The 24,406-nt window shown below is 42.8% G+C and overlaps 1 protein-coding gene across 1 annotated transcript in view; it reads left to right on the top strand.

The window, feature by feature from the left end:
• Positions 1-32: 32 nt before the first annotated feature.
• BCR (BCR activator of RhoGEF and GTPase) overlaps positions 33-24,406 on the top strand; it is a 101,963-nt gene continuing 77,589 nt past the window's right edge. Inside the window, exon 1 of the mRNA XM_048064085.2 lies at positions 33-1,930. Coding sequence (XP_047920042.2) covers positions 415-1,930 — 1,516 coding nt within the window. The 5' untranslated portion in view covers positions 33-414. The remainder of the gene's footprint in view (positions 1,931-24,406) is intronic.

Raw genomic sequence — 24,406 nt, 5'->3', positions numbered from 1 at the left:
CGGGGCCGGGACGGCAGCGGCAGGAGGTGGGTGGGTGGGTGGGGGGCGATATTTACCTTCTCTCCCCCACCCTGAGCCTGCTCCTTTGTCCACCTCCCCTTTGAAGTGCTCTGAAATCGCCGGGGTGGGAGCGTTGTTGTTCGCTAGCAGAAGAGCGGTCATGACGGGGGGAGAGTAGTGAGTGCACGGGGGCTGGGGCCGGCGAGAGGTGGAGGAGGTGAGGAGCAGAGATTGTTTCGAGGATTGCCGTTTGCCTCCCAGTTCCTCTGCATGGACCGTGAAAGAGACGCGTTGAGTTGACCCTGCCGGAGCTGTTTCTGCTTCTACATGTGAGATCCGGTTGCTTTATTCTCTTCGGCTATCTCTCTCCAGCTTCCCTCCCTTATTCTCCACTTATTTACTCCTGTATGCAAAATGGTGGACCCTGTGGGGTTTGTGGAGGCTTGGAAAGCACAATTTGCAGACTCTGAGCCTCCTAAAATGGAGCTGAAATCTGTGGGAGATATTGAACAGGAGCTGGAGATGTGCAAAGCATCTATCCGGAGGCTGGAGATGGAGGTCAACAAGGAGAGGTTCCGCATGATTTACCTGCAGACTCTTCTGGCAAAGGAGAAAAAAAGCTATGATAGACAGAGATGGGGTTTTAAACGTGTTTCTCAGTTGCCTGAAGGGGGTGCAGAGCAGCAGATCCAGGACCTGCATCATCACCAGTCTGCTGACCAAGATGAATATGAAAAAAGCAAGTCACACCACGGGGAGGAAAAGTTCAAACCCAGGATACCTTCTCTGCGGAAGCTGTCTACCCAGAGCGACGGGTCAGACCTGTCGCCTTTGGACAGTCCCCATCATGGGGAGGGAGAGCAAGACAGGTGTAAGTACTATGGCGAAGAGAAACTGAAGAGAGTTGTAGAAGATACGGAGACTCGCTGCGATACAGATGGATCTCCTTCAAAACACAGATCGGCTTCCACTCGCAGGCTAGCGGGATCTGCTGAGAAGCAGGCATCTTTTGAACCTATTTCTAAGGACAGAGGGAACAGCACCAGTGTGGCAGCCCTAAGGTCTAACTTCGAGAGAATTAAAAAGGGGAATTCACATCATTCTGGAGATAACAAGGATGTTGTTGAAAAGCCCTTCTATGTGAACATGGAGTATCATCACGAGAAGGGTCTAGTGAAGGTCAATGATAAAGACGTTTCTGATAAAATAAGCTCTCTTGGTAGCCAAGCCATGCAAATGGAACGCAAAAAGTCCTTGCACTCCCTTCCTTCTACCGTGGTACCCAGCTTCAACGAATTCCAGAGGCCTGCTTACAGGGGAAGGTCCTCAGAGAGCAGTTTTGGCTATGATGGAGAATACGAAGATGCTGAACTGAACCCCAGGTTTCTCAAAGATAATCTGATTAATGCCAATGGCAGCAACTGCTCACCTTGGCAGCCCATGGACTTTCAGCCCTATCAAAGTATCTATGTTGGTGGAATGATGGGGGAGGCAGAAGGGAAAGGACCTATCCTGAGAAATCAGAGTACAACCGACCAGGAAAAACACCTCACTTGGCCCAGGAGATCTTATTCCCCGAGGAGTTTTGAAGATATTGGAGGAGGATATACTCCTGATTGTAGCTCTAATGAGAACCTTACCTCCAGCGAGGAAGACTTCTCTTCAGGGCAGTCCAGCCATGTCTCCCCCAGCCCCACCACTTACCGCATGTATCGGGATAAAAGTCGTTCTCCGTCCCAGAACTCTCAGCAGTCCTTTGACAGCAGCAGTCCACCGACCCCCCAGTCTCAAAAACGGCACCGGCAGCAGCAGGTCGTTGTGTCTGAGGCTACTATTGTGGGCGTACGAAAAACAGGACAGATCTGGCCAAGTGACGGAGATTTGCCTTCTGGGAGATGTCACCAGGACAGCTGCTTCCATGGGGATGCAGGTGTGTACCAGATTTTTTTTTTTTAAATGTACAGAGCAGGAATTGGCATCATGGAAATGAATGGGAGAGATTTTCTAGGTTACCCTGGGTGAATAACCCAAAGTGGGCAAGTGTTTAATGTGAAAAGTCTGTTTACCTTGTAGTTGTCCTGTTCTAGGAAGGTCCTGCAGAAGTACACCACAGACTGCATTTTAGAAACACAGATTGGATTCCCAAAAGGGTCGGTTCAGGCTTCTCTTGAGAGGATCAGCCGAGTCCTACGTTAATCAGTTCTCAAAGTTTCAGTGTCAACACTGACGTAAATAGGGGCCAGAACTTCTCAGGGGTTGTAAAGCAATCATTCCTTCCCTCTTATTCTTGCATTGAGTAGTTAAACCCTCCCTCAGAGGTGATAGTATGGCAACATGCTCCAACCTGAAGGTTTTGCTGGAGTTTTACCAGAAATGATGCTCTTCCCACAGTCTTGTTTTTTTCCTGCCAGTATTAATTGGATTGCTAGTTTCTCATTCTGTTTTGTGTCATCCTTCAATTATACTGATTGGAGGCGATGATTGTGCAACCCTGTTGAAGCTTTCTGCTATCGCTAAGTGAGAGAATAACTTTGAATATCAGGAAGCCCCAAGGGAGAGCTCTTAATTTAATTTTAGCAGAATCAAAATTTTTGTTTGGGGAAGAATGGGCCATGTTTGAACTCAGTCTTGTGTGAGTTATTCAGGCACGCAGATGTCTGTGTGGAACTGCAGTGGATTTACAGCTGGTGGAAGAGGTGAACTATGTTTATTCAGGTAGACTTAGTGAATATATGTGGACATCTGAATCTATCTAGCAAGGCAAGGTACATACTGTAGATGATTTCTTGTATCAACACCAGCACTAGCCTTCTGTGCAGTAAATGAAAAGTGATTAAATCCAGGAATGAAAAAGCAGTATGGGTGTTTTGATAGACTTTCATTCTAAATCTGTGAGTTACTCTGTTATTTTTTTCCTTTTTCTTTGAATCTGTCATTTTAATAAGGGGGTTAACATAATGTTTGTTAAAAGGATTGAATTCCTGAAGTAGTAGGTGAATGAGAGGTCTATGAGATGTTACTTTCCCAAGTTCATAGAATCACGGAATGGTTTGGGCTGGAAGGGACCTTAAAGATCATCTAATTTCACCCCCCCGCCATGGGCAGGAATACCATCCACTACACCAGGTTGTGTGAGTTTGGCATAAAGCAACTTTGCTGAAAGGAGATTGCTGTTTTTGCTTTCCATGCTGGTTTGTTTGTTTATTTTGCCAGCAGCGCTTCTGGGAGTAACAACAGAGGGAGAACTCCTTCCTCCCACCCCCTGCCATCCTTGCAACCTATTGTTTTATTAGTGGGAAGCTGTACAGTAGTAATGGATGTTCACTGTACATGGAACCTCAGCATCCTGTCCTCACAGCGACTTCTTTATCAGATGGCATATACATACCTGCTTTCTATCTGAGACTACTGCGTTCTAGTTTGAGCCTATGCATATGTTTGTATCTTGTGGGAAGCACTCGCAATGCAGGGGAGAGGCTGGATTGAGTGCTGTTTTAAACTGAGCTGCAGCCATCTGTCTCTGCTCTTGTTTACTGATGCTCTTTAGATGACTGGGAAGCCTCCTGGCAGTTGCAGTTTTTGCAGAAGAAAACAAAGGGGCAAAACCAACAAAGGTCGATGAAGCTCGAGGACAAATTCAGCTTTCAGAAAGGCAGTAGATCATGTTTTAAATAGTTCAGCTTATGCTTTGTGGAATGCAATGGTAGTAAAAGGGGCTGCTGAAAACTCACAGTTGCTAAAATTTCTGCTTGTGCTGGAAAGCCTAGTGCATGTTCCTGAGGTTGGCCACGCAATTGCAGGCAAGGACAGAATGTAACTGATGCCCCTTCTGCTTTCTGCAGCATAGGGGGTAACATGCTTAGCAGGAACCTTCACCAGATGGCTAATCGGTATTGTCTTGCATGTTAGCTGGTGGCAACTTTTTACTTAACCAAGAAGGCTTGTGACTTGAGGAGGACTGTATTTTGGATTAATTCTTACTGAGCATTGTTTTATTTTTCATTTTTTTCCTGATTTGAAAGAAGTTTGATTGAATCTAATTGATAGAACCTCCTTTTTATAAAACAAAAGTCACGAGCAATCGCTGTGTGATTAGCTGCTTGGCTACCGTCCCCAACTATCATGTGCTGATGCGGCCTGTTCTGCATCACCATATGATACAAAGGCAGTTCACAGATATCTGCCAGCCTTTCTGCACCTGTGGTTCAGTCACTGCTTCTCTCAGTCTTCCCTGAAGTTGTGCGTGGACAGAGAGTGCAAGTTTAAATCCCATCAGGTTCTAGGCAGCCTTAATATTAATTAGCATCAAGTGGGATTTGTTCAACAGTGTTTGGCTTCTTTGTGCATTCAGATTTGTGTATGCTGCTGGCCTTGATCTTCAGGATGCTGCCTATAATAACGCTGAATGTGGCGTGGCAGGTGCAAAGCAAACTTTGTTTTGATCTGCCCTGCCAGTGCATCTTGAGCTTGGCTTGCAGACACGTGCTGTTTTATCTAAATACTTGGTTGAGTTCACAGTCAAGTGATGACATTTTGCCTTTGCATTACAAAAAGGACTAGAAGAAAGTAACCTAACTGGAGTGAAAGAAATCTAAGTCAATATTTGTATCCGGGTTCTTAGAGATGGGTTATCAAAAACCTTAAATGAGACCAAGGTAGTAGGCTTTCAGTTTTTTCCAAGGAGCAGAATGAGAGCTTGAGGGGTGAGCTTTGGTAATAACTGTACTTTCTATTAAATATACTTAAAATGGAGTCTGGGCAAAGATATTTATGTTAGGATGAATTACGTTACATTAATTTCCTACAGTGGGAATGCTTAATTCTGCGTTAAACTTGAATATTTTACTGTGATTTTGGAGGAAGAGCAATATATGAAAATATATATATATAATCTCCCCTCTCTCTACATATATTTATTTAATTCTGTCTACTGTTAAACAGTAGTTTTAGACCCACTGGAGACCCCCTTGTGCTTTTCTGCACATAATCGAGTTGAGAGTTGTGTAGTGCCCTTAGGCAGTGAAGAGGCCTTGGTTGCTAGTAAAAGTCTGTTCATTGAGGAGTACACTCGAGTTGCTGCTTGACATTAGAGCTTGCTTCATAAAACTGGTGCTTGCCTCTCTCAGGTCTGTGTATGAGCAAATTTTATCTATCTGCATAACAACATGCAAATTCTTTGTGCAGTCCACATAGATAAGCAGCTTTACAGGTAAGTACTGTAGATACCCCAGAAGTGACTTCTGTCCTCTTGAGAGGACAGGATGGTGCTCTCCCGAGACTGTCAGGCTGTAGAAAGCTGCCGACAGCCATAGTGCTCAATATAAAGTCAGTTTGGGGATATGTGTAATTTAATTTCATTGGGAGTAACTTTTATCTTATTGTAGCCTCTAAGTGTGGGAGTGCGGAGTGTCCCTTTCTGAAGGGCATGCAGTGTTCTTGGTGCTTTTAGTGAGTTTGATGTGTACAGAGGAAAGAGCACGGGAATTTATATATGCATGTGAACTATAAGACTAGAAACTCCTGTTATCTTAGCTGGGCAGAATGCCATTTTAAAGTGCATACTTACTTAGAACTGTAGATTTTTCAGTTTTATGTGTCTTAAATGCCTGACTAGATAGACATGCATCTGAATTTCCTACTTTTGAGGTCATCCTTATTTAATGGTAAAGCCCCAAGGAAGCATACAGTATATGGTCATAAAGGACACTGCTCTGTGTCAGTTTCTGCGAGGGTTCTGTTCCTGAGTTACTTGCATGTTCTAGGATCGTGGACAAGTTTCTCAATTATGCACTTTTTCCGCCCACTATTGTCTTCTGTGGATTTTACAAGATGCAGTTTGAAAAATGCTTTGCAATCTTTCAGCAGTATAAAGGCGACTCATGGGGGGCAATGCCAGTGCTGTTGCTGCTGTTTAGAATCAGTTGTATTTGAGCAAGAGGCAGACTCTAGTCCCCCACGTAGCAATTCTTCCTTCTGAGGATCTGAAATTAGGAACTTTCATAATGTGCAGTCACTTGTTTGGTTTAAGGGCTACTGGCTGCAGGTCCTGCTGTCAGTCTGTGACTTGCATTGGGGTCAGGAAAGAAGTTTAAACTTTCTCTGACAGCTGATTAGTTCATTTTGCTATTATTTTTTAAACACGTTTGATTCCTTTGCTCTGATGGTCAATGGATTTCCTAGGAGCACTGAAGACAAGATGCTGTTTAAATGCTTCCAGCCGTCAGTGCTTTCCAGAGATTTAATAGCTTTTTAGGTTATCTAGCTGCTTGTGCTACCACTCCCCTCTTCATAGTCCAGGGGAATGAAGAACTCTCCCTCTCTCTTTTTCTGCTAGATTTATTTTTCCCTCCAGCTGAGTTTAAGGGAGTCTGTGAAGCTTCTGCTGTAGTGTATTCTTTAGTCCATTTTGGTTTGGTTTGTTCCTTCTTCCACAAACAGTTGCTGACCCTTACCTCAGGCCCTCCATAAATAATGACATGTAGACGGATTTTATTTCTGCTTTTCTTAGGTTCACCCTAGATCGTGGAATTCCTCCCACCCCAACCTTCAGGTTCTTCTGCAGTTGCAAAGCACCTGCTTTGAAATGAGAGGGCAAGCCAACCCAGATAGTGGTTGATACTGGGAAACTCTAAAAAGTGCTGATGTGACTTGATCTGCCTGTATAAAGCTCTTTTACTGTTTTTCCCATGGAGTAAGTAGACCAAGAGTTACGAATTCTGGCAAAGATAGATCTGGGAGTAATGCATTGGGTATAAAGAATCTTGTCATTGCTGCTTAATTACCAACAGTTTTAAAGTGGTCTATGGGGCAGTAGAGATGAGTCTGCTCTGTGCAGCTGCCATAGCTGCATGAGGGCCTCTCAGGCAGTCGGTGACCTGGAGATGGTATTTTAACCTGCTGGTTAAATATAATACCAGTGCATGCTTCAAGTTTGGGAGTGTAACAGGAACTTAAAGCTAGGACCAAGTTGCAACAGAGCCATATGGATATCTGCATTGTGATGTGATGACCACAGACTCGAATGCTTTTCTGTATGCCTAAACAATTGGAGCTAAGTATTTTCAACCTGGTGATTTCACAGAACTAGAGGCCTAAAGTATTGCAGTGAATGCCACAGAACAAGGTGATAATGCCTTTGATCTGAGCAGGAAATGTGTAGGCAAGTGGGGCCAGAATATTAAGTCTGTGGCTGAGTGAGCTGATCTTCTGGTCCATATTGTTGACTCTGTTCAAAGTACTGAAAAAGCATCAGTTTATGGCCAAAACAGTCAAACTGACAGATGTGCATGTATTGTGCATCCATTGTGCTTCACTGGTGTCAGCATCAGTCCCAATGCATTCAGATGAAAAACACAGAGATGTTTGTTTGGCACAATGTTTTGATCCTGCCCCAAGAATTGGCAGGGAGAGGTGGGAGCATCCATAGACTGCCTGCTGCAGTGCACTACCTGTGCAGATGGAGGCTTTCTTCCGGGTGGCCGAAGGAAAAATAAGAAAAAGAGGGAGCACCAAAGGTCAGCAAGAGGATGGAGATGAGGATGGATATGAGGATGGCAGAATAGATCAGGGTTTGGAACTAATGCAGGGATTGTGCTTGTGCAACAAAACTAATTGCTGTGTAGAGGAATAGTCAAACATGGCAAGAAGGTGGGTTTGTCATAATATTTGATGCGAACGCTGACCATGGCTTATGAAGCCATTTACTTGCGGGATGGGGATGGACTTTTAAAGCAGTGAAATGCATGGGGGAATGAGATACTTTGGTCTCCTCTGTTTTGCCGTCTTTAGCAAAGCAATAGCACAGGTGTATGGTTTTAACCTTGAAGACTTTTGCTGGTTGGCATAAGTGCAGATAATTCTTGCAGCTGGCATGATCTCCACATACAGACTTTCAGAGGAGCAAACCAGAAAGGTTTTTCCTTTTGATTCTTACAGTCATGTTCCCTGAAGTTAATGTTGAAGCAAAGAAATCTAGGGGGTTTCAGAGAGTTGGTGTGGCTACTGATCTATGCAATTAATTGCATCTTCCATAAGTGCTTCCATTCATTGTGTGATGCTTCTAGTTTGGATATTTGAATAAAGTGCTGATTATTGTATCCAGTCACTTCTGGACTTGTTGCCTTGTTGGACTCTTGGCTTTTTTTTCACTGCTTGCAGAAACGCAGCTGCCCCTTTGTCACTACAAACGCAGCTAGCCTCATTGTCACTAGAAAATGTCACTGAGATGTGAACGAAGGTAATAAAGTGATTGGAATGGGGAGTAGACGTCCCAAGTGACAGACTTGGAAGGGGGAAGAAATAAGGTTTAATTCCCAAATTTGCTAAACCTTCAAGTGTGGGTTAGGAAATAGTTACGTGAACAGTGGGCAGCGTGCTCTAACTCACGGCTCTTAAAAGAAGTGTTGTGGGGAGTGGAGGGTGGTTAATAATCCACGTCTGGCTTTGCAGGCTGTCTGAAATATGGCCCAGCACAGGAGACAGAGAAGAATCCTGTGAGGGTTTGGGAGCCAGTAACAGCCTGGAAGTGGGTATCTACCATCCAGTTATAGCGTGTTTTGCAGTTCTCTCCCTAGTGCCCTCTCTGTTTCCCCAACCTGTTAAGGATAAACATAGTGCAGAGGCAAGGGAGACCTGTATTTCAGCTTCAAGGAATTTTGGAGGTCAGTTCATAAAGGTTAATGAGGTGAGGCTTGGCAAGCTGTTTACGGAGAATTGCTCCATTTCAATTACCGTAGGGAAGCATATTGCTGTTCATGAAAATCAGGCTGTTGATTGGAGGCACAGTCTATCTGGAGCTTGCTTTTCCCCAGAGAAACCAAGGCTAGCAGGTTGTTTGACTGTCCCCTCTTTGATTTGTTCTGCCCAGTCAGATAAGCATGAAGAGAACAATAAGGGCCTGATTCTGCTCTGTCCCTGGTGAAATATCATTGACTTCAGTAATCTCTTGCTTGCACATGTAGGAAAAGAAATGGTGTTCTGGTACAAGTTGAATTGCAAACTTTGCTGTGCAGATAGAGGGATAGACTGCAAGTGACAACAGAACTGCTGGCAGGGATTAATTAGCTTGGGTGAACTGCATGTGAATCAAGTACTTCCAAAATAACCATTTAAGTGTCTTAAGTTACAAAGCAGGTTTTAGTCAGCTCACTGATAATGAAGTCAATTGCTTTCCCGATCATATCTTTAAATTATATGTGATGTGAAGGTAACCATAAATCGTAAGTAAATCCTCAAATGTGGGTCTGAGGAAGAGACTGCTGAGGAAGAGATTTACAAGTTCATAATTTCTTTAAACTTGTTCTGAGTTGTACTGTATGTATTTTAAACAGTAAAACTGGCCTGCACAGGACTAGCATGGTGAATTTCTGTCACAAAATCTGTTTGTGGTTTGCAAATCTTCCTAGTTACTGAAATAACAAAAGCATGTCTCTTTTGTCTTCTTCCCAGCTGCCAAAATGGTATCTCTCAGACCCGTTCTTAACCAGGTTATGGCTAATGTAGTAATAAGATTATTGCAAATGTAATTGGAATCTCTGTTTCAGAAAAGGTCTGCCCAAATGTGGCAGCTGGAGCTGAATTAGTTGCTCATGGCTACGTGAATGCGTGAGGAGTATGTGTGTGAGAATCCACAATGATTGCCCTGTAGGAAGAGTGAATCGGTAAAGTTCAGTCTGTTGGTTTATATTACTGAATTGTCTCTGTTGGTATTGCAGGCCCTTTGGCTAGTTGTTATTATCTGTTCTTTTGTTGTTGTCTGCAGCCATTTCACCAATCTTTGTTGCTTCTTTTTTGTTGTTGTTGTTTTGTGGAGGGAGGGCTTGTTTTATAGGGAGAATAAATTCCCCACTACCTTCCTCATTTTAAGTATAACAACAACAAAACACACACACACAGGCGCACACACACACAAAACAAACAAACAAAAAAAAACACACACAAAAACAAATCGACTCTTTTGGAGCTTCTGCAGATGTTTGGTTTCTCAGTGATGTCTCCAAAGACCCCAGATTATTTGCAGATTGACCTGTGACAACAGAATAGTAACAAGTGCTGCAGACTGCTGTGGATCAAACAGCATTATCTGCAATCTAAGAAAGCAGCTTTTGCAGTAGTTACTTAATAGTGAGCAATTCATATTTACAGACTTGGCTGCTCTTCCGTGTTTGTGACCTCTCCATGATGTGTGGAGAAGTGCACTTGCAGCCTTGGCTCACTTTGTCTGTTTGCTTTTTCTTAAGGACTTCAGAATAATCTGCTCTCAACACTGAAATGCAGCTACTTCTCTGATGGGATATATACCAGCTATTATGTTATCAGAAATCCCATACTGCATTGGCTGCAAAGCTGGGTAAGGAGCGTCCATTTTCAACGCGCAATACATGTGAGACTGTAGAAGGCTCTAGTTGTTAGGATAGGTGTTTTATTTTTAAAAAATAAAAAGGAAAAAACAACCATCAGTTACCGACTTGCCTCATCTGTGTGTTCTTCTGAAAAGGGCCAGCAGCCTCCTGGAATAATCTGTTCTAAAGAAAAATACCTAATTCCCTGGAGCATCAGGCTTCAAACATGTCTGAGCTGCTAAAAAGTAAACGTGATTGGTCTATTGTCACTAGGGAGGTGTAACGTGCAAGCAGAGAACTGTATCTGTTGCAGTCTACAATTACACAGCACTGCGTGATCTTGCCCAGGATGATAGTAATGGCCTGTCAGCCTCGCTGGGCTCAGGGCTTCCCAGAAGAGATTAGATTATGGTGCTTAGTAGGAGCCAAGACACAGAAAAGCATGTTCCTGTGACTGTTAGCATGCAGCTCTCTCAGTTTAGAGCAGCCTTCATTTTTGTTTCCTGCTAGCCTAGCTCTTGTTGCTGAATTTTTAATTTTTTTTTATAGTGGTCAGCACTGATATTATCATTGAAAGTTTCAGAAAATAATATGCTGAGAAAGCGAGTTGATCGTTGTTGGTAGACTTCTGTGTGTGCTCACCCCCACCCACCTTGTCCATCAGCTCTACTGCAGGCTATCTCCTTTCGTTCAGTCCTTCTAGGTTGAATGTTTGACTGTGGGAGTTCCCTTGCTCCCCCTTCGTGTCTAATACACTTCTTGCTTGGCATTCTCCTGAAATGCTCACTGGATCTCTCAGTCTGATAGGGATGAAATCACTGTCATCGCTTGTTTAAAACAAACAAACAAAAGGCACCCAACCCCAGAATAGTGCCTCAATCTGGCAATGTTCTGTCATTGTCTTCAGGGAAATCTTGCTGTTTGGATACGTGTGCTTGTCTTTGCCAGTTAAGCTAATTACTTGCTTGAATTGGTGTGAATTGATGGTTAAAGTAGACAAAAGATTTGAGCTACAGGAGTGGGGGCTTGGGCACTGGTTACTGTGTAAATATACCAGAAACTTCACATTGATGCTGATCTTCTTCTGCCCCAGTATTACAGAAGATGATTTTCTTCTCCAGTAGTAGCCCTTGTCTTTTTTACAGGGAGATGTGTGTGGGGAGTGATGCAGCGCAGGGGAGCACCCCGGAACAGAGCAGTAGCATCTGTAAGGCTGGGGAGGAGACGGCATCAAAGTTGGGGGATACCTATCCCAGGAAGATGTGTGAGACAGAAGGACCTGTTGGCACTTGCAGCTCAGAGTGAGGGGTAAATCTCAGGCTATCTCATCTCAACTGAGTTTTAGTAGTAGAGAGAGACGAACTAAAAAGTTTTATTGTCCTCTTACTGAAATGTCTTAATATTGCAGTGGCTGTATCACAGTGTTTCTGTAAGTACCGCCCACTAGTAGCTTGAGATCTCCCTGACAATGTCTTCTATTTGGCATTGGTTTCATTGTTATATTCCTGTTCGTGTTCAGTGGCTAACAGGACTGAGAAATTCTGCTCTATACTGAAAAGTTTCACCTGGGAGGTGAACAGGTGAAATAATGCTGACCCCAGTGGAGGAGAAAATCCAGCACTCCCTAAAGTAAATAAAGAACTGGCTGTGCTGTAACAGTATGTGATATAACAGTATTTCATGAAGGGCTTGATCCAGGACTTGCTGATGTCAGGGGATTTCTAGTGACTGTTTTGCTGTGACAAAACAGCATGAGTTGTATATTTCTTCCTAGCTACCTGAACCAGAATTTCCCAAGATACTGTGATTTTCAGGTGTGATCTTGATCTTTGACTTCAAAAGAGCTGATAGGCTTTTCACAGGCCTAGGTTATAAATGTTTTAACACTTTTATATGCATGCGGCCTATGCTGTCCAGTTTCAGCAGCAGTACTGCAGATGTGGTTGAGAGCTGCACTGGGCAGGCAATTCGAAAACATAATTCTGATTTAAAGTTTTTCTTACCTTTTAGAGAACAGTGTCAGCTATACATGTGCATCTGCTGTGCCTCCTGGATGGGTGCTATGGAAACACTAATGTGGTTTAGAAAGCATTTTTACTTTATTAATTTTTTTACTACCGCTTTAACTCTGCTGTCTTAAGAAGCAAAAAGAGAAGAGAAAATGATAAAATCTTGTTTGCATCAAAATATCAGATATGCTTTTTTCAGTTTGTCCAGTCCTCTGAGATAGGTCTCTGTCAAAATGCATTTTGGTTAGGTAGGATTTTTTAGTATGCATAGAGAAATAAATGTCTGTTACATATTTAAAGTACCCAAGACAACAGAACAAGGTGCCATCCGCTCAGCTGGACAATTGTCTGTAACAAACTGAAGTCCTCTTACACCAGGGTGCGATGGGAGCTGTTTGAATGTGACTGACCTGTCATGTTTGTGTTCAGCAAACATGCCCTAGCCCTGACCTTGACTACCCCAAATTTATTCAGGCTTGAGCACTGACCTATACATAATTTGTTGTGGACTCAACGTCTGGTCAAACTAAAATATGTACTAATATGATCTAAGGACTGCTTTGTTTTACATCGAATATTTAAACGTAACAAAATTTGTACTGCAGGTGCAGAGTTATGCACCTTCCCATAGTTAGTGCCTGTCCTCCATTTCAGTAATTGTGTGAAATCTCAGCATCTCCTCTTAAAGCAAGGAAGGAGACGTGATTTTTTTTTATGTAAATGTGTTCTACATCTACATGTACGCAGGAAAGATCTAAAAAGGAAGAATTTTTGAACCTAAGTCTTTTATACTGTATGCAGATGTTTCAGAGTGGTTTCAGTGTATGTGCAATTATGAAGTGATGCAAGAACATGAGCACCCTTATAAAGGTGCCACCTAAACTTTGCAGCAGTGTTTTTTTTTCTTTTTTTTTTTTCCTTATGTCAACAGCAGGTTAAGGAAACATTCCGATGCTAAAAACTGTTTTTCCCATTAATGGGCATTTGCACATTGCAACCAACTACCAAATACTATTAAACAAGCTTGTTTTGTTTTCTTTTTTAATTTTTTTCTTGTCATTGGTAGTGAAGCCGTCATATTTGCAAATATTTTTCAAACACTTGAAAGAAAATTTCCAAGGATGTATGCAGCTCAATTAGTCTTTGAGATGCTGAAGCTCAGGCTTCTAGCTGGATTTGGGTGAGCCCTAGTGTCCTGGAATCCAACTTGGACCACACGTCTTTTAACTGGGAAATGCATTAATGTCCTCTGTATGTACCTGTTTAGAAATTCGTTTATATTCATATATAACTTTTAAAGGAAAATACTGTAAAAAGAAAACACACTGAACGCACTTCTGCTGGAGATTTGTCCTTCCACTGATTTCTACAATTCATATGCTTTCTTCCAGTGCTTTTTTTTCTCATTTCTTTCTTCTTAATTGTGTGCTCCTGTTAACTCATACAGGTTTTCCCCACTAAGTAATTAAGTTCAAAATCTGGGCTACATTTGCCTACCTATGGCTGTTTGGGTCTGCTTATGTTTTGATCTCTTTTTTTCTACTCTCTATTTTTTTCTTCTTTTTTTAAGATTTGAAGCAGGGGCTGCTTTGCCTGACAACATGTATTTGTATACATCTTGCAGTATTTTTCATATTGTGCCCCTTGAGGCTGTCTTGATTTAAATCGTCTTTGGTGATAATGCTTCATGCTGTGGCGTGCTGCCCTGTCAGTTGTGCCAACAACTGTTCATTTGTAGGTTTGTGCTGAGAACTGAATTCAGGGAATTCGTCTGCTTTTTGTTTCTCTTTTTCCCAAACCAAACAAAAATCGCTCCCCCTCCCCAAACCATACCACAAAACCCCTCTAGCCATGGATCCCATCCATCCCCCCCAGATGTTTGTGTTGCAGCAGCCGCCGATTGGTTGGTGATGGAGGGGAGAGAGTGTAAGGCTGTGATAGACAATGTATGTTTAAACCCCCGTCTGTTGGGACTCTGGGCTGGTAATTCAAATAACAATGGAAACATTACTGCTGAGAAGTCATGTTTAACTTCAGCAATTTCACTTCTGATTAGGCAGCTGCTTTGGGATTTCAGGAAGAGATTTGGAGTATCCTTTGAGCAGAGTACCTCTTTCCCTAGTCAGATGCTTTGTTTCTGCAGCTGGGGGGGGGGGGGGGAGGGGATCGACTGCCTAAGGGTTTGCTGCTGTTTGAAATACATTTCTTCTACAAAATGAACACTAAGTAGAGTACTAGAGCCGAAAATGAGAGGAAAGACATTTACAGTTACTGTTGTTTGCAAAACAGACCTGATGACATCCTAGTCCATGTGAATGACTTCCCCTTCAGTTGTCTTTGTAAGTACTACATATTTTTAATTATTACTTCACCAAATACATTGACTGTTTATGGCCAGAAAAAAATAGAAAAGAAAATACAATAGTTCCTTTTTACTAGAACTAAAACCACTGGCTTCTGCTAGCAGATTGTTCAGGTGCTAACTCATCAGGAAAAAGGACTGTTTGTCAGATTAGCACAGCTTTTAGAGGGGACTGGATCACCTGGGTAACCTGCCTGTGGTTTCACATGGTGCATGAGTGGTCATGGGCTCAGATTTCATACTGTTTTTATGATGTAATTGCTGTAACAAGATGTATACAGTAGTCTCTTACAACTATGTATTATGTAAATATTTTCCCTTGATGAATGTTTTGGGGAAGGGGAGTTTTAGAGGTTATTGCTAGCCCTCTTGCACTGATTTGTTCTGAAATATAAAATTTCATTCTCCTGGCCTAACAAGGCAAATAAGACTTGTATCAAATAGCATGATTTGCTTAAAAAGCTCAGTCTAGAACAAGTAGGGAGCTGGGGTCCTCTGGAAAAATACAGGTAGCTTATAGCATTGAAACATCATTACGTTTTCTCAATGAAATTGAGGATGTTTACTTGATTCACAGCTGTGTGTTTACCTGTGAGTAAAGGTTACCAGGTTCTCCACAGGTTTGTGAGCTCTTCTGCTTTAGCTTGCTGAAATCCTGCCTCTGGAGCAGCCAGGTGCTAGGTTTCTGGCTTGCAGCTTGCTTTTTCTTCTCTCTTTCTGTTCCTGCTTGGCCCACAAATGTGGAAAAGAATGCCCCACCCTGCTGACTCACTGTGCCCAGAGCACTCCTTATATTCCTGAAATAGGATTAATATCTGAGCCAGTTTGAACAACTCAGCGTAGATGGATCTGATTCCCTTCTGCCAAACCCCTTTTCAAACAGCTGGTTTCTTCTCCTAGGCCCGTGAATCCTGTCTCTGTGCTCTATCAGGCCTCTGCCCCAAGGTGATTTCCTTATCTCATAATCATTTAAAGGGCTTTTGCAACAAATACAACTGTTGTAGAAATCAACTAGTATGTAGAATAATCCTTTTAACAGGTTTATTCAGATACTTCTGCTGGTATTTAAGTGGATTTAACTGCATAGTTTAGTATGTCCTTGAAGATGGTTCCAAATGAAACCTGCTGCTGTCAAATTCTGTCATATCTCTGTATGCATACCAAGTGTGCCTGGGAGATGTCAGGCAGTGCCGTAGGCAGAGTGGATGGCTTGCTATTTATAGGGGAATCCTAGGAGTAGCCAGCCACTTCTCCTGTTTACCATCGTGCTGTCTATAACTTGGTGTCTCAGATAATACTCAGAAAGTCTAGTTGCTCTGCAATGACTTGCAAGAAGTTATTTCCCTGTTCCAAGGGCAAACTCATGTTCTTTCTCTTCTCCACCTTACCAGTATGCAGTTGTCTTGTGGCTTACCCCAGGGGCAGATATGCTTCAGGATGTATCCCTTTACTTTGTTTTGCTTTTGGATCAAAGCATTGTGTGAAGGGAAATGTCAGTTACCAATTCTTGGTTTTACAAATACACAAAGTGACATGCTTTTCCCCTTAGACTGAAGTAAACAGGAGTCTACTTCTTCCCATCAGCATACTGTGCGGCCCTGTTTTAATGTCTCAGGTTTTCAATTCTTGCAAACAAGTGCATCCCGCAAAGTGCCGTATTTGGCAGTGAAATAGTCAGCGAAATGCCTGGAAAAGAACATTACAACCTTGAGCACAGCCCTTAGGAATGTAGCAGGTTCCTGATAAGGCAAAAATTGGGTGGGTGAACGTTTTTCAGAGAAGGAGGCCTGTAGAAATGAACACTGTTTAAGACATTAGAAGCCCCCCCCTTTTACTTTTTAATCTTTTGTTTCAAATATATTGAAATTAAGCTTTAATTATATTCAAGTCTGTATGAAACTTGTGATTAGGTTCATTTTTTTTTGCCCAGCTTTTGAAATAAATAACTTGTCATTCTAGCATTGCAAATTACTATTTTGGAGGCTGGCTTAAAAATGCATTTAAGCATCCAGTATCTGCCCAAAGAGTGAGAAGGAAAAAAAACTCGGTCTAAGATTATCTGTAACAAAGAAGAAGGATATGTGCTATTAAATTTGTATTTTAATTTCCAGATCTTTAATAGTGCTCTCATAATGATAGGAGCTCATCTGCTTGTTGGATCTGCAGGTGTTTCAGGAACATGGAGAAGTTAAATTGTTAATAGCCCCATTCAGCTAGGTAAACCTAGGCACTGATAGTTCCAATTAAAGTGTCCAAGATCATCTAAGGTGATAAGTCTGGGATGTGGACCCTGAGCTTTTGTTCTCAAATCTAGAACCTAATCTCTGAGTCTACACTTACATACATCTCATTTGTGAACTGAGGTGGCAACATGGATGCTAAATAAGCTTTATCCTGGCTCATCTCTGTCTGTGGTGGTTAGATAAGTATGGTTGAACCTTTGTAGTTTTCACCAGCCCTGCTAGAACACTGCAGTGGATAGGGCCTAAAGGGAAAAGCTAGTTAATTCCACATAACCGTCTTGTCTTTCCATTATTGATGTGTTTTACTGGCTTGTTCCACAGTTGCTTAAATGATAAAGAACCATACTGATGACCACAGCTTCTTTTATGTAACCCAACAAACAGCTATTTTTTAATTACTAATGAATGTAAATGGACTGAAGCTATAAAGTAGTTTGTGTTTATTATTAGACTCCTTCCTCTGAAGCTCCTGCATGTTTGTCTTTCTCTCCAAACATTTCGATGACACCTAGTGCAGTAGAATCTAGGGTTTTGGCTTTTATTCACTTATTACAGTGCAAGCAACACTTTTTGCTTAAGTGAATGATACTTTGCAATACAGAAATTAAATTTGTGGCAAGAGAATATTTCAGGGAAGTATAGTTTATTCCCCCCCAACTTTGCGTAAGAAATCAACACAGCCTCTAGCGGGCAACAATGAAGGAGACAGGAATTAAACAAATTCTCATTTTCCTGTGGTACAGGATTGACTTCCAGACTAACCGGCTTTTCTTATTTACATTTGTCCAAAGGCAGATCTGCATGTTGGTATTTTTGGGGGTGTGTGTTTTTGTTGGTGGTGGGTTTTTTTTTTGCTTCTTGGAAAGGTGCATTTACAGCAAAGGTCATTTGTGTTTCAGATTGACTTACTAACTGGTAAGTTCCTGCCAGAACTCTACTCCCCCTAAATTTTAAAGCCTTCCAGGTAGGTCTTAACATTCTCTTGTAAGATCAGTGGGAGAAGCTGGTGTACTTACTCAGCAAAGGAATGCAACTGCATTCTGACTCTGATACACTAGTGAAGCCTAGATATTTTCAATATCTTCCTTGCAGCAGCTTTGCCTAGGTTTTCACTGTCTAGTGGTCTGTTTGTACTCCTTATACATGTTTTTTCCCCAAAGCTGCTTTCTCAGGCCCTCTGCTAGTTCTGTCTCTTAAGGAAAACTTCGACATCCTAAGTTCCTAATGCTCTGAATTGCCAGCTCCCTAAGTCTTTCTTTGCAGTGAGTCTGTTTACAGTAGTGTCAAGAAATAAGGTGGTACTGTTCAAAGGGAAAAGAAATACCTAGGCTTCAGGGAATGTACCATCAGGGTGCAGCTCTTGCCTCTTCTCAGTTAACTTTGCAATGGCGAGCCCTCCTGCATGTGCACCACCCTTTACTCATCATAGTAAGGGGCAGCAGGGTGCTTTGACTTACAGGTGTGAAGTCTTCCAGAATGGTGCAGTTTGTTAGAGAGCACTCAGCACTTGTTTTGAGCTGGTGTTGGTAGGATTCTATGCCTTGCTAATGCAATGAGAGGGAAAACTTGATTTTTGCACTGGGAAATCGTTTTTATTTTCAGTGTTGTTATTCTTACCCAGATGTACAACCTGACCTGTCAGATACTGACTCTAATCCATCTCCTGATCTTCTGCTGTGTTTTCAGTAGCTTTTTCCTTGACTGCTGAATTGTTCATTTTTGCAAGCCCATAAGGTGAAGTTTACTTCTGCCCTGCAGTTGGAAACAGAAATGTATTTGCCTTAGAACTGGCTGCAGTCATCTCAGACTCCAATTTGCCTCTTTGGGAGTGATTTGTGGTGTTTTTCTCCCTTCTCAGTACTCTCCTGTTCCAGTCTCTACTGGTGTCCTGTCTGTACATGCTACCTACATCCATGGGTCAGTTTCACATGTGATTAGTTTCCTCTTTGGTGATGACTCCTCTATCCTTAGCCTAATTAGATCCCCTAATTGCTAGCTGATGCGTGGGTAAGAATTCTTTCTGTATATGATTTGCTGCTACACAAATGCATACTCACTCGTTAGACTATCTCAGCCATATAATTGAGCTATACCCTCAGCTATTTTCAAAAACTAAGTGCACTTTATTTCTGACTCTATGTCCCTGTCTAAACGTTTTGCTTTTTGGTCTTTCCTTTCCATCCATCCCCTGGCCATCATCTGCTGCTGATGCAATGCGTTATTACCTTTGGGGCAGCCCTGCAGTGCAGCTGAGAGGGAGGAGGGAGTAAGATTGCATCTGTAGCAGCAGCCTTGGGGAAGCTGTGCAGCATAGGAATAGAAGCAGTGAACTGGTGAAGGGAGCTAATGGACTTGGGGGGCTTGCTTCTAGCTCCATTTTTTGCTAAAATGATTACAGTTTGTCTTACACAGGTAGCAACCGAGTTTGAGAGTCTCAGGTGACTGACAGGAGTAGGGCTGTGGTAAAGAAGAATGTATGAAGAGAGAGTAAATAGCTGAAAAGGTGTTAAACAGTAAAAACAACCTTTATCTGCTCTAAGGCAGTTGTTCTTCTGCCCTTAACCTTTGGTGCCCCATGTGTTTATTGTCCCCAGGGATTACTTCTACAGCTGCAGAATTGCTGCAAGCGTACTGCGAAACAGTGGAGTTGCAGCAGCTACACCGCAGCTATATCGCTGAGTAAGAATTGCTTTCATCAAGACAGATGGTGAGAGTGCTAAGGAAGGTACAAGTCAAGACTGAAGGAAAGGGCAGAAGTTCTGTGGATTGTGTCCTTCTAAATTGTTACCAGCATTTTTCTTTTTATTTTTTGATATTTTTCTTTTTATTTTTTTTGGGGGGGGAAAAAAAAAGAAGGGGTAGGGAGTGGGGAGGAAGGGGTGTCTTCAGCAGCATAACAAGAAAGGGTATCTAGGTTTATTGCTCTGCTTTCATCTCAGCAACTGCTGTGGTACCATTTCCAGCTAGAAGATACAGGCAGGGCCTTTCAGCAGCAAGCTGTGCTTGATCCAAAATGGACTGGCCAGAAGGAGGGAAAATAACTGTCGCAGACTAGGATGAATAGGCTGCCTGTCTGATCCATCCTGAAAACTCTGACCTGCAAAAGCTGTCAGGATCTGGGTATGCGCTGGAGGATAAGACATATTCACATCACATCTTGGAGGGTGTGTGAGAGAGGGCGAGGTTGAGGGGGAGAAGGGGTGACATTTAATCCTGCTCGCTGAACCATAAAGGTTTGCTTTGTGTTGGTCTGCTCTCCTGCGCTTCCCTTCTACTTTAATGGCTGTGATGAATGACAAATGGAGGCAGAGCAGTGAAAACAGGAAATATAATCCCTCAAAAATAACTGGTGGGAAAAGGAGGGAAGAAACTGTAAATAAAGGAATCCCCGCTTTCATGGGGCTGCCCCACGAAGAGCTAGTGGTTTGGCAAGGAGGAGGACCTGCTACTCTTTGAGCTTACCAAGGGGTTGTCGAGCTCCTGGTAGGGGGAGGAAAGCCTAGTGATTGGAGAACTGTGGTCTGAACAGTGTTTTTTTTTAAACAAACAAACAACAAAACACTTGTCTACAGGTGTTAAGTTTTGGACCAGATGTCATTTATATTTGCTTATTGTTTCACTTATATTCACTTATTGTTTATAGGCTGTAGAGGCCCTAGTTTTCTCTGGCTGGGAGAACTGAGCATTGCTTCTGTGTTGTCTTTCAGTCATTTGAGAGCACGCCAGCGGAATTACTGTTTGCAGGGGAGGGGCAGCAAGTTATGATGGACACTGGAGTATTTCAGGAGGCATCACATTGCTGGTTGGCAACGGTAAAGGCTAAAAGGCACAAGAAAACTGGATAATGGGTGCCAGGAAGGGAGAAACATCCTGCCAGTTCAGGTGGTTTATATTGTCATTCCTTTCATACCATAGTTTTCAGTGGATATTGGATGGAATGTCTGCAGTGGGAAATTCTTAAGGATAATGAAAATGAAGAGCCCAAAAGCAGCTGTGTAACATCTAATGGGGGAAAACAAGTTACAAGGATCAGTACTTTTGAGCCTTTTGTTCCAAACTGGAATCTGTAGTAATAGAAGTGGCCCACACCTGTGTGCGTTGACTACTGCACGAAGCCTGGTGATGGCAGGTTCATGGGATGTGGCGACAGGGCCTTGGAAGCTGGGGAGTCTGGGCTTGATAACAGGATACCAGAAGGGCATGTGAAGAACTGAATGACTTGCCTGCTTATTTCTTGTTTTCTTAAGGCTTAGGTTGGTAGAGTATGGTTATGTAGCAGTGTTTATTTAACTGTAATGAGGTCAGCGATGGAGAGGTGTACCTGTGTATATTTTTAGGGAGTTTCTGCCAGTTTCAGCCACAGTCTGTAAGGTTGGGTGGTTCTTGCACTCTGGCCTCTGTGCAGCTCTTCTTCCATTCTCGACTTTTCCAAAGTGCTGCTGCTTATGTATTTGTCCCGTTTAACCCCTGTTAATCCAAGAGTTTAGTGCCCAAACTTCTGCTGCCTGGCCTGACTCTTTAGCTTGCAAGGGTACATGCAGAAAACAGCTGGTAAACCAGCTGACAGCATTAAAAAACAGAAGGTGCTGTCAAAGCTGATCTGGTGTTAATTAACTGAGCTGTGCTATAGAGTATAACTCTGTACTTAGCTTGTAAATTGCAGGATGGGCCAGTGCCTGAGAGGAGTGCGGTATGTATACATTTGAGTTTCACCGGTTACTCTAAAGAGGGATAATGTTTGTTTAGCTAGAGGAACACAGAGAACTAGGGGAAGGTGCAGAAAAATTACAAAAGGGAGCACACTTCCTTTACAGAAATTGGTAAATGTTACGGAGCATGTTGTATTGATTCTTGTATTGCCCCTCCCATGGTTACCAAGCTAGTTTTGCTTGCTATTTCATTTTAAGGACTGAGCTTGGGAGACTTGGCTCTGGGAAAACTGTAGCTTTCCCTGCTGCATAGATGATTTGCGGCTGCCACTGCCCTGGACACTTGCTGAATTCTGTTCCAGTTCCAGTCAGCTGAGAGCTTTCACCTGCTCAGCTGCTGCTCCCTTTCTGTGGCTTTTTAACTTGCCACTTGTTCTGATCCACCTGTTGCCTGTGGTATGGGGGCCTGTTGCATGCCCCACCATGGTATCTGCTTGCTGGCTGCCCGGCTGTGGGGCAGGACCGAGATCCTGTGGCAACGTGCCAGCGCTTGCAGGACACGCCAGGGCTTCTTTGGCTTGTTCCAGTCACTCGTCACCTGCATCTTGCCAAAGGCTGGCTAGTGGACGCTGTGGGTTACCGTGGCTAAAATGCTTTCTCAAAGGGCTTTTCTCCTCTTTATCCCAGAAAGGCTGCAGACAGACAAGGCTGTATTGAGCTTCACTTTTTCTTTTGTAAACTCCCCAACCGTAGGTGAACTTAGAATTTCCCCAACATTTAAAAACAAAATAGCATCTGGAATAAGTAACTGCATCTGGAATAAGTAAATGGAAAGGAAGGAGAGCAGTCAGTACGTGGGCATAAGTGTGCTTCTTCTGTTGCCTGCCCTGATTTGAGTCCTTTTCTCCATGCTTGCTGATGCTCTCCCCTGGGTGTGTTGGGGAGAACACCCTCCTCCCTGCCCCCACACCTCTCCCCTGCAGCTGCCAGCTGAGAGATGCACAAAAGATGTCTGTCTGCTCGCTTCCTGGGCACAGCTGACAGCTCAGCCGGAGTGGAGAAACTTATACTGCTGCTACAGGTGCTGGGGAGGGGGGGGAATGCTCTGGTGCTGCTTTCTTGGGGGCTAGGTGGAGTTTCTGGATTTTTATCTGCTACAGAGGGGAGCAGCAGGAGGGGTTTCTTCCCCACCCCACATACACTACAATGCCTTTGGGTCCTCAGAGGCTTTCTGCCTAACATAGCAGGATGGGATTTCCTCTGCCAGCCTTGTCTGTAACAAGTGTTATTTATTTTTTAAGGGTAGGATTTGGGCGTCTGGTCAGCTTTTCAGAAGTACTCTGCATTGTCTCAGTGGTACTCTGTTGCTCGTAAGTTTTTGTCACTTTCGAAGGGATTAGAGTGAAGTTAATTCTGAGCATCTCATGAGAAACCTGCCCTCAAAATACATATCTTTCAAAGTTGCACATTCTGAAGAACAGCAACTCTGTGAATTGTTCCACATGAGGAAGTTGGTTTGCTCATAGACAGAAAATGCCTTGGAGGCTGCAAGTTCAGCTCTGTTTAACAGCCCCTTGGATCAGTTTAGAATCTTTAGAAGCTTTGTTCTTCCATATTTGCTTAGATAGGAAAGGCTGGGGAGAAGGAGTACAGAAGACAGAATAGTATTTTTGGTTACAATAAGGATGCAAAGGAGCTCTTTCTGCAAAGGCTCGTGTAAAAGAGCAATCATTTTGGAAAACAGAAAGACTTTCTGTCTACAGTTGTGTTTAGGCACTGCAGTGTGTGCTGTCTCAGGTTACAAAGGGGTGAGCTAAGGATAGTGTAAAACCTGCATATGTTTTAAGAAGAAAAATGTTACCTTATTACTTGAATATACTTTGGATTTATAAAGCTGGAGAAAATTACTGCTTGGACAGACTTTCAATGAAAGCTCTGAAGATGAAACAAAAATGAATTTTCTTTTACTGCATTTATGTTTTTGCTGAGAAGCTTCATGCGTGATCTGCCAAGAAATTACTAGTTAACAGGGACAGAATGATGGCTTATTTTCCTCTGGTGCACAATCGGTTCTATAAGTTTTGCACATCTGGAATCAGCGCCTCTTAGGATGACACTTAGTACCTTGTAGCTTATTTTACTACTTTGATTTTAGTTTTGTTTCCATCTCACTGGCAAAACAGATGGTGGTTCTTGCATTGGCTTGTTTCTTCCCTTCAGTCTGATGGTAGCCACACCCAGAATTCAAGCCCTAGCACACTTTACATTCCTAATTCTGTAACTGCTGAAATACAGGCCAGAGGGTGCCAATAAATTTGTTTTGGGGGGTATGGTTTTTCTGCATGAGTTGAAGTGTCTGGAAGTGTACTTGAAAATCCAAATCTGTCACGTACACCTATGATTTAGAAAAGCCTTGGAGTATCAGCTCTGAAAAGCTGTTCATGTCTCACGTGTTGACTTGCACATGCGAACATAAGGCAAAAAGAAATAAGCTCCTTTTTGTTCAAAAGAAGTTGCTCTGCAGAGTACGACACGTTTGTTTGATTCCAGAGTGTTTTAAAGCTGAATTGTTGCAGCTGAATCAGGAAGTTCCTGAATGATGATGGTTGATTAGGGATACCCTTTTCAAGGGAGAGCGTGTCCTCTTTTAGCAGCAAAGCTGGGGAAAAAAAGGGAAGTTAATGGAATAGCTTGATGGGAACAGCACACAGTGATCTCTCCTGTCTCCTGGTGTTCAGTCTTCTCCCTGGGAACGTCGTTCTGCTCTGATCAGAACTAAGGCTGTAGAAATACCTACAGGATT

Source organism: Anser cygnoides, chromosome 17 (assembly GCF_040182565.1).
Source record: "Anser cygnoides isolate HZ-2024a breed goose chromosome 17, Taihu_goose_T2T_genome, whole genome shotgun sequence".
NCBI lineage: Eukaryota > Metazoa > Chordata > Aves > Anseriformes > Anatidae > Anser > Anser cygnoides.
The sequence above is the reverse complement of the archived record's forward strand: the minus strand, read 5'-3'. Positions and strand labels throughout refer to the sequence as shown.